The 10,750-nt window shown below is 48.8% G+C and overlaps 1 protein-coding gene across 1 annotated transcript; it reads left to right on the top strand.

Annotated features, from left to right (window-relative positions):
* Positions 1–1,146: 1,146 nt before the first annotated feature.
* Positions 1,147–9,191, top strand: LOC118020335 (arylacetamide deacetylase-like 3). Its single transcript, XM_035020245.1, has 4 exons — positions 1,147–1,604; positions 4,578–4,794; positions 6,291–6,354; positions 8,212–9,191. Exons 1-4 carry the CDS (start codon positions 1,440–1,442, stop codon positions 8,984–8,986), a joined length of 1,221 nt encoding a protein of 406 aa, XP_034876136.1. The 5' UTR covers positions 1,147–1,439; the 3' UTR covers positions 8,987–9,191.
* Positions 9,192–10,750: the final 1,559 nt, after the last annotated feature.

Raw genomic sequence — 10,750 nt, 5'->3', positions numbered from 1 at the left:
CATCCCAATCTTAACAGTCTTGGAAGCTGAGGCTCAGCGAGTGTAAGTAACTCATTCATGATGTGAATGCTGGCTTGGGCAGAGCCCGGATTCAAATCCAAGTCTCCCTAACGCAGGGCTTTCATCGTGGGCACTCCTGACCTGTTGGACCACGTACCTTCTCAATGTGGCCACTCTATGTGCATTGCAGGATGTTAAGCAACATCGCTGTCACCTACCTATGAGATCCCAGTTCCAGCCCCCCGGGTTGTGACAACCAGAAATGTCTCTAGACGTTGCCAGGTGTCTCCTGGAGGCTAGAATCGCCCTGTTGAGAACCACTGTTCTGGCACCACCGTGGGGGAGGCAGTCATCATCATTCTTACCACGGATGTGAGACTTTGTCATTAGGGAAGATTTTGAACACTGACATCAATCTCTGACCTAACCTGAAAAGGCAGGGTAATCTCGGTCTCCTGCTTTACAATGAAAAGGACAAAGCTTATTTATTCGTTCCTTCATTCAGCAGACATTTGCTGAGCACCTGTGAAGTACCAGACCCTGGTCTAGCCTCTGAGGATAAAGCAAGGAACAAAACAAAAGTTCCTGTGCTCAGAGAGGTGACATGTCACAGACAAAAAAGGAATAAGTGAAGTGTATGGTATTCCGGTGATAATAAAGGCCAGGAAAACGAAGTAAGTAAGTGGGGGTGGGGTGGGATGGGCATAGGGATGCCAGTGGGGAGTTATACTTTAAAATAAGGTGGCCAGGGGGCGCCTGGGTGGCTCAGTTGGTTAAGCGACTGCCTTCGGCTCAGGTCATGATCCCGGAGTCCTGGGATCGAGCCCCATGTCGGGCTCCCGGCTCGGCAGGGAGCCTGCTTCTCTCTCTGACCCTATCCCCTCTCATGCTGTTTCTCTCTCTCTCAAATAAATAAATAAATAAAATCTTTAAAAAATAAATAAATAAAATAAAATAAGGCGGCCAGGCACAGCCTCACTCAGAAGGTGACATTTGAACAGAGACCTGCAGTAGAGGAGGGGTTGAGCTCAGCCACTGTCTGGGGGAACCAGGTTGCACAGAGAATAGCAAGTGCAAATGCCCTGGGGCCTCCTTGGCAGACTAAGGAACAGCAAGTGTGGCCAGAGTGGAATTGGGGAGGCGGTGCCCCCAAGTGCAGTTGGAGGGAAGGGTGTTTGTGGTGTCCATGGTGAATTCTCCAGGACCATTTCTAGTAGCAGTGCCCCAGGATTTCTAGCTGAGTCATGCTGCATGAGCCTCTTTCTCCTCTGCATGGGCGCTGTCCTAGAACTGCGTCCTCACCTGAGTCTGTGGCTCACCTGGCCTGGCCAATGCTGTGGAGATGGGGAGGTGGGGAGGACAGGGTATGATGTATAAGTGGAGGAGGGTGGCACTGGGCACAGCCTCCTTTCGGCCTCCTCTCTGTTGAAAACAGCACGATGGTTGTCCTGCTCCTACTTCTCCAGGCAGCCTGCGTGTTCTCTGTGGTGGTTGGGCTCTGGGTCATCTGCAGCCATTTCCTCACTGTGGACATCCCTGCGGCCATCAGCCACCCAGTGAAACTGCGGGTCTTGCATTGCCTTTTCCAGCTGTTGATGACGTGGGTGAGTGTTGTGTTTTATTTGTTCCCTCCTCCTGAGGGTGAAGGAGGGAGCTGGGAAAACACACTTCGGAAGATTCTAGTTGCATTAACGCGACTATCACAGCTGTAGAGGCTGATAGTATATTATTCTCAAATCTGAAAGATCCCTGTTAGGTAATGTTTTAGCCAAGAGGTTCGCAACCTCTTCGTAGTGTTGTTTGAGCTACGCTGGGCTCGCAGCCACGCAATGAAGAAATGATTTACTTCCTCCGTTAACAGGGAAAAAAGCCCTGCTTTAGTCCCACTCCCCTGCCTTCTGACTGACTTTCTTCACAGCACACAGCGCGATGCTGTGAAGTTAGGAATGAGTTATTCTGAATTTGGAGGCCCCCTGACTACCTACCTGCTAGCTAGAACCAGCCAACAATAAGGAGACACCCGAAGCCAATTAGAGAATTGGTACCAATGAGCAAAACTACAGAACATGACTTTAGAGGGAGAGAGAGATTTTTTTGTTACTTTTGAGAGATGGAAAACTCTTTATGTAATATAGTCAGATTCTGCTCACTGTTCCTGGTGTGTGAACTTAATAAAACAGATATAAATGGATCATGGGGAGACTTGGGCCCAAGTTGCCCATGGGGATTGGTTGTGCTTTTCCAGAGGGCTGATAAATTGAACACAGAGAGGAAGTGTTAAGTCTCTTACATAACAAAAAGCGATCGCAAACCCCTGTTCTCATGATGAGAAGAACTGGAGAAAAACTCACAGGCTGAAGGCCTCCTTTCGAAAAACCCGATGATACGTCCTATGGTTTTCCTGCCCTTGACTCTCATAGTCCGCTAGCCCGGGTTCCCAAATATGGTGACTCAGTTTCCTCATCTGCAAAAGAGGGGGAAATAGCAGTCTAGACTTCGTAGCATGGGTTGTAAGGAGGAGGTAAGCCATGCCGAGTGCGGCTTACACTGCCTGGGGCAGAGGAAGCCCTCAGTAAGTATTCGCCTTACTGCTATTTGTTGATTTGGTTTTTTCTACAAAGATGTGTCGCGTGACTACTATATGTCGCCCACCCCTCCTAGCTCAGGGATCAATGATGGACGAGAGAAAGGAAGTCCCAGAGAGAGAGTCTGCCCTCAGGACGCTCATACGTCATGGCAGTGTTGGTGGGGAGACAGTAAGAAACGAGCAAACTCACTAGAAATAAAGTGATTTATGCAGCGGCGAGTGCTATGAGGAAAGCAGAACAGGGCAGGAAGGTACGGCGGGGCTTCTGAATCTGGGGTTCCCTGAATCCTCAACGGCAACAGAAGGCAAGGAGTCTCTGAATTTGGGGGGGGGGGAGGTAAAAATCACTCCATTTTCACTCGCCTCTAAAGGAAAAGTGGTATTCCCTTCCATTAGGGATGAAGGTGACAGACCACAGCTGTGACGGCAGAACCTGAGGCTTTGTCACCAAGAGCAATCATAGCTGTTTTCAGAGCAGATGACATTTCTTGCAGATACTGTGAAAAGCGTGCGCGCCTCGTTTCTCTGAAGTTAGAATAGTGTTAAACCGGCCATTAGGTCTCTCGCTATTAGGTGTGCTAATAAGGAAGCACCTGCATTATTACTTTGCCCGTGTACCTCCCTATTTTGATAACTATAATTGAAAAAACTTGATTTCCTTGGTAATACCACATATTTTATTTTATGTGTTGGAAACATTCAGCCTCAAGGTCCATAGGCATCACAGAAAGCCAAAATGGCCTTGGCATTGGAAAGAGGTTGCTGGGGGGAGAGCCACTTTCTTTACTTTTATTGCTTGTTATGCAGACTTCCAGACATAGGAGACAGAATACCATAAAGACGCCCTGTGTTCCCACGCCCCCTGCACTGATTGACGATTCCTGGCCAATCTTGTTTCACCTGTGACCCCACATTTTTACGCCTTCCCATTTCTTAGGAAGCAGATATTGGATGTCATATTTTATCCAAAAAGTTTCAGTAGGTATCTCTAAAAGACAAGAACCCCTCACCTTTTATTTATTTTTTACTTTGTATCTTTTTTAAAATTTAAGTTCAACTAATGAACATATAATGTATTATTGTTTCAGAGGTAGAGGTCAGTGATTCATCAGTCTTATATAATACCCAGGGCTCATTACATCACGTGCCTTTCTTAATGTTACCCAGTTACTCCATCTCCCCCACCTCCCCTCCAGCAACCCTCAGTTTGTTCCCTATGATTAAGAGTCTCTTATGGTTTGTCTCCCTCTCTGATTTCGTCTTGTTTTATTTTTTCCTCTCGTCCCCTATGCTCCTCTGTTTTGTTTCTTAAATTCCACATATGAGTGAAATCATAGATAATTGTCTTTCTCTGATTGACTTATTTCACTTAGTATAATACCTTCTAGTTCCATCCACGTTGTTGCAGATGTTAAGATTTCATCTTTTGAGGGCTGAGTAATATTCCATTGTATCTATATACCACATCTTCTTTATCCATTCATCTGTCGATGGGCACCTGGGCTCTTTCCATAGTCTGGCTATTGTGGACATTGCTGCTATAAACATTGGGGTACAGGTGCCCCTTCGGATCACTACATTTGTATCTTTATCCCCCACCTTAAAAAAAAAACATAACCACAATGCAGTTATCAGGTCCTAATAGTAACTAATGGAATGACCACGTTGGTGAGGCTGGTCCAGCAGGGCATCCTTGGGAAGAGAGGTCACCGTGAGGGGTGTTCTGGGTTAGAGGGACCGTCGTGGGGTGGCCGGAAGCCTAGTTTGTGGGGCTGGGTGTCAGGTGTCTGGGGAGAGAGGAGGAGAGGGGCAGTGTGGGCTGAGGTGAGGTGGATCTGCTGCAGGGGTCATGGGGGCACACGGGGTGGAGCAGGGCCATGATCCGGTCTGCTCTCCAGCCACTCCGCTGGGGGGCACGGGCGGTGGCAGGACTCCAGTGTGGCGCACAATGAAACCCTCCCCGTCTCATTTCCTCTTCTCTCACCAATAGGGGATGATTTTTGAGAAACTGAGAATCTGCTCTATGCCCAAATTTGTCCGTTTCATGCATGATCTGGTGCCACTAAAAGAGGATCCGGATGTCGTGGTCACAGATCTCCGCTACGGGACAATCCCTGTGAAACTGTACCAGCCCAAGGTGTCCTCCAGCACCCCCAGGCTTGGCATCGTGTTCTACCACGGTGGTGGGATAGTCATGGGAAGCCTGAGTAAGAGTCCTTCCCTCAGACCCCTGCCTGTAATAGGACGGCCTCCAAGCAGAGCCGGGTGGGCGCCCGCCTTCCTGCAAGAGGCGGCCCCCCCATCACCTTCCTGGAGTTTATAAGCCGCTACAGGGCAGGGCATGTCCAGAGAGTTAGCGGGTCCCGGATCAGGCTGGTGGCAAAGATAGGGAATGTTTGGATCTCTTTCTGGAAGTGAGGAGACCTATATATGGAAATATATATATATATGTATATGTATATGTTCATATATATATTTATCTCTGTGTGTAATCTATGTATATATATGTATATACATGAAAGTCACACAACATAAAATTAAGCACTTTATTTTTTAAGATCTTATTTATTTATTCGAGAGAGAGAGACAGAGAGTACAAACAGGGGGAGGGGGAGGAACAGAGGCAGAGGGACAAACAGACTCCTTGCTGAGCAGGAAACCTGATGCAGGACTCGATCCCAGGACCCAGAGATCATGACCTGAGCTGAAGGCAGACGCTTAACCGACTGAATCACCCAGTCGCCCCAAATTAATCACTTTAAACTGTAAAATTCAGTGGCATTTACTACACCCAAAATGTTCTACAACCACCACCTCTATTTAGTTGGAAATAAGGATTTTTTAAAAAGTGAAAAAACAAAACAAAACAGAAACACGTCCTTTTGTTTCATGCCAGGTATTATCTGAGGCAAATCCCGGTACAGAAGGGAGAACCAAAAATTTGGGGAGAGTTAATGAGAGAAAAAACTCAAAACTGAGACAATTTTATTATCTTAACCTCCCCCACACTGGTGCCCCATGAATATGAGGGGAAAAACACTTTTATTTGGTTTCAGCCCTGCCTTCTAACCTGTGGAATGCCAGAAGCCCACTGCAGTAGCCTCGGGAAAATAAAAGATTTCATGCCACCGTGGTTTTGATTCGGTCTGCATAATGAATGGTGTTAACAGTCCATGGGTATTAAATACTATTATTAAGAATTAATATTTACACGGCAGGCACTGTAGAAACCCTTCATGTGCGTGATCTCATTAACCCCCCCCCTCCCCCCGCACAGCCCTGCTGTTGTCATTGTGCCCATTTTACAGGTGTGGCAGTTAAGCCTCAGGGAGGTGAAAGCATTTGCCCTGGATCTGCAGCTCAGGATGTGAACTCCAGTCTGAATCCAGAGCTCACACCCCTAATCACTATGCCCTATGGCCAAACAGCATCTCAGATATTTTGAATGAATTGCAGAATCCATGTGGGAGGTGGGGCTCTTAGAAGAAGTTGTTCAGACAGGACCCCCAAGGAGAGATTCTAGAAAGTGGGGGGGGGGGGATGGCTGCTCCACAGCTGGAAGAAAGTCTGCAAAGCCTCATTAGGATCAACCCCAGCTCTCTGTCCATGGTGGTTGTCCGAGAGAAGGGGCAGCCCATGGTGATGGATGCTGAAGGAAGCCACTAATCATCCTACTGGATGTTGAAAACCTTTTATTTTCTAGGAACCCACCATGCCATATGCTGTCATTTGTCCAAGAAGAGTGATTCGGTGGTTCTAGCAGTTGGGTGAGCACAAGAACGAGGGGGTAGTGCTGGGTGATGAGGTGGGAGGCGGGACTGGGGGCAGGCGGGGAGACAAAGGGGCACTGGGACACCGGGACACCAGGACACCGGGGCAGGGGATGGGCTGTGAGCAGCCATTAGGGGAGGAAAGGAGAGACAGAGAGAGAGGCAGAGAATGGCACTCCTTCCTGTGGGTGGTCCTCAGGCATCCTGGGCATGGTATCATCTGGAAGCTGTGTGGGGAGTGGTCTTGGGCAGATCAGGTGCAGAGCTTCACACACACGAGCCCTGTTGGGTGGAACATACTTACTTCACCGAGCAGAACAGCCCTGCAGGTTCCAGACCCTTAGCACCTCCATCCACGCAATGCCACGGTGCCCTGCGTGGTAAACCAGACAAGCTCAAACATTGCCACAGCATTCCCAAGCACTTCTGAGGGGGTGGGGGGGTCCACCCTGGTGAGATCTGCCGAAGGAAGTGAGAAGAATTAAAAAGCCACTCTCTTCTACCTGATCTTGGAGAGTCGACCTCCCAGTCGGGAACCTCAAGGAGGGCTTGGTGGACAAGGGGCAGAAGAGACCTGGGGTGAACCCTCCCTGGGCCTCCACATCAGGCAAACTGAATACACATGATGAACTGTCCCTGTGGTGATGTGGCCTCTGGCCTCATCCTCCCACCCCCGCCGCCTGACACAACGTCCCACAGGAGCAGGGTGGTTCCTCCTGATTAATCTTTCCTGCAGCTTCATTTAAATGCACATGCCATGAAGAAATACCAATTGCCGGAGTCTTAGCAGGAATACATTTCCCAGCTCCCTAGCGACACAACTGGTTGGGTAAGAGTGAAAAATACAAAACTCAGTCCTGGATGATGGAGAGGGACCCAGAGAAACCCCTCACTTTATAATCCTCAGCTCCAAAACCATTTCTGCAGTGGGGAAATCTTGATTCCAGCCTTAGCTACAATACTGCTTACGGTTCTGGTCGTGCTGAGCTAAGACATCATCAGTATAATATACCAGCAAATTTCTGCAAGAAAATTATTTTATGAATCCAAGGTGCACAAGGTTTTAGAGTTGAAACATTGCTGTCCCAGCATGAACTCAGGGTGGTTTAAAAAACAAGGCAACAGAATGGAAACGGTTGGCAAAATTTATTGATCCCATAGAATATATATATATTCTAAATTTGAAATGGTAACATTTCTCCCAACACCCAGATTTCTGGACTCTCTTGAAAAATGGGGAGGTCTAGCATGCCGGGCTGGTGTGTTGGCATGGCAGCAACCTGAGCATGGAGTTCAGGCGCTCGCATGGCTCACCTGCAGCAGTAAAGGTCCAGAGTGGACATGGCTGACCTGGAGGAGACCCGCACGTTAACTGCTGGCCCCAGGCGGCATTTACATCTACAAGATTCTCCCACAAATCCCGTGAGCTTGGCAGGATTAATTAGAATCAAAACGCAGGCAAACCTGGAGTTGCTTCTAAAGGAACATAAGAAGAGGGAACAAGTGTGAGTCAGGGACGCACCAGTGGGTAGGTTCAGAAAGATGGGGTTTGGGTTGGTAATTGCTAGATTGTTGAGCAATAGGTGAATGACAGGGCTCTTGTGGTCGTTGTCTGTCCCCGCAAAAGGACACTGAGACAGAGGGAATAGCAGCCGCCACTCACTGAGACTACATGCCAGGCACTGTGGGCTTCATGTCTATCACTTCACTGAAGCCTCATACCTTAACGTCACCTGCTCAGGCTTCAGAGAGAGAAGTTTTTGGAAGAAATTTGGCCTAAAGGATGCTAGACACAGGTATTTTGGGCTCTGCTAGGGAGCTGGGTGTAAACTGTGTTCCTTGATTCCTTTTTAGATACCGCAAGTTGCCCAAGCATAAGTTCCCAGTGGCGCTAAGAGACTGCGTTGCCGCCACAACCCACTTCCTGAAGTCCCTGAATATGTACGGGGTGGATCCAGATCAGGTCGTGGTCTGTGGTGACAGTGTGGGAGGGGGAATGGCAACGATAATTTGTCAAAGATTTTTGGGCTCTCCCGATCTCCCCAAGATCCGTGCCCAGATCCTGATCTATGCCAGTCTCCAAGTTCTGGATTTCCAGCTCCCCTCCTATCAGCAGAACGAGAATGTCCCAATGGCCAGTAGAGACTTCGCCTTCTACTGTGTATATACTTTACTGGACATCAAGCCCTCCTGGAAAAGCACCATTATGAAAGGTGCCCATTTGCCTGGTGAATTCTGGGAAAAGCATAGGAAGTGGTTGGGTGCAGAAAACATCCCGGAGAGGTTTAAGAAGAGAGGCTACCGGCCGATGCCCTCTGAGCCCCTGAATGAGTCTGCCTATCTGGAGACAAGCCTGGCTCTGGATTCAGTGAACTCACCCCTGATTGCAGAAGATGAAGTCGTGGCTCAGCTCCCTGAAACTTTCATTGTGAGCTGTGAGTATGACATTTTCCGGGATGATTCGCTGTTGTACAAGAAGCGTTTGGAGGACTTGGGAGTCCCAGTGACTTGGCACCACATGGAGGATGGTTTCCATGGAGTGCTTAGCACCTTAGATATGGGCTATTTGCACTTTCCCTGCTCCACGAGGATTCTGGATGCCATTGTTCAGTTTCTAAAGGGGTTGTGACCATTTTTCCTTCCTGGTAGAGCTACAAGAGTATCCATTCCACCACCATCTGGTTCCCCAATGGGGCTCTCTATTGTGATGTAGGTGATGCCGAATGGGGCTAGGGAGGGTGTCGAGGTTTCCATGTCCTTCTTGCTTCAGGTTCTAGAACTATAGAATGCATGTTCCTGATGTCTGGAGGGAGAGCAGTAGGAGAGACAGGTTTGGGGGGAGGGTGGCTCTCTGTTCATGTTCACCATTGGGAAAATTTGAGCTGACGATCTGCAGCAGTCATCTGAGAGTGAATGATCATGCAAGGGTTGCCTCTGGCTTCCCTGGGGGAGAGTTCAGGCTGGTCTAGGCTGTGGGTAGCAGGAGTGTTCTCTGGCCTTAGAATGAAACAGGGGTGCATCATGTGCAATCCCATGGGCTTTCTTCAAGCTAGCTCAGAGGATGGGGCTCTGATGTTCTAGCCTGCTGGGTCGAGGGGAAGAAACTACTCTCACTCTCCTCCTCTGGGCACACAGTGACATTTTTCCTGCTGTTCCTCTGCCTCTGAACTCAGAGGTCCAACTATCTAGGCTAGAAGAGTTAAGACAGAATGAATAGTTTTCTGTAGTGGTTGACACCTTGTGGCAGATGAAGACAGCCTGAGCCGCCTGATGGGGGAGTTCTGGAGCTTTGGGAGTCAAAGGAGCCAAAGGGACTGAAGATGTGTTAGCAAAAATTATTTCTGTTTTAAGACATAGAACCAGCTCAAACTGGCCTAAATCAGAGAAAGAATGTATTGGTAGCTATGAATTCCAGGGATAAATCAGGTATCGTTTGATCTAGGAACTCAAACAATGCCACCAGCTACCTTCTCTTCTTTCCTCCATTCTGTGCTCTGCTGCATGGACTGCCCCCTCACCTCTGCATATGGTGGCCCTGGGCAGCTCCACACTCACATTCTCCAGAGTCATGTGCCTCATTCTCAGCCATCCCAGCAGAGACCACATTGTAACTCAATGGCTCTGTGGGCTTTCTGAGTAGTGTGTCCAGTTGCCATAACCTAGGGAATGGAATGTTTTGACCAACCAGGCCTAAGTCCCACGCCAGCCTTGGAGTGGAGGATGATGGGGTCAATTCCACCGGGTTCTTGGACTGAACTTGAGGGAGGGAAGAGGGATGGAGTACTTTCTTCACTCTTCTACAGTAGACGTCAATGCTTACTCTGCTGGGTGGACGTCAATGCTTACACTGCTACAGAAGCTAAATGAACCCTGAATCGGAGTACTTGGAAGTGGCAAGAGATGTCAAGGACCACTAGGCAAGTTGACCACCTGTCCCTGAGGACATTCCCATGAAAGGGCAGGCCCAGGTTCCCAGGCTGGCCCTACCTGGTCTTTAAGAGGCTCTGCTCCTAGTTGGCCAATGGCTTTTATAGGCCAAAATCCAAGGCTACTGCACAGAGGTCCCTGTGCATGTCCTTAACTTGCTTTCTGTTGAATGTTCATGCTGAAACATGGGGCAGAGAGGAATCCCATTTGGTGGCTTCTGGGTCCATTCACAGCAGAAGACCAGCAGGTGTTTTTGTTGGAGAGAGAGGAACCACTCACTGAAAGCACCTCGTCAGGTGGCCACTCAGCTGTTCGGTAGTCCTGGGATTTGAGGAGCATGGTCTCTTCTAGAATAAGGCTCTGAGTTGAGTCTGGGTAGACTCCTCTCCTGCAGTGTGGTCTTCATTGTTTCACCCTGCCTCTGGACATAGGTAGAGGGACTGAGCTGACCTTGTGGGAACTTGGG

Source organism: Mirounga leonina, unplaced genomic scaffold (genome assembly GCF_011800145.1).
Source record: "Mirounga leonina isolate KUSES-001 unplaced genomic scaffold, KU_Mleo_1.0 Mir_173, whole genome shotgun sequence".
Taxonomy (NCBI): Eukaryota; Metazoa; Chordata; class Mammalia; order Carnivora; family Phocidae; genus Mirounga; species Mirounga leonina.
The sequence above is the reverse complement of the archived record's forward strand: the minus strand, read 5'-3'. Positions and strand labels throughout refer to the sequence as shown.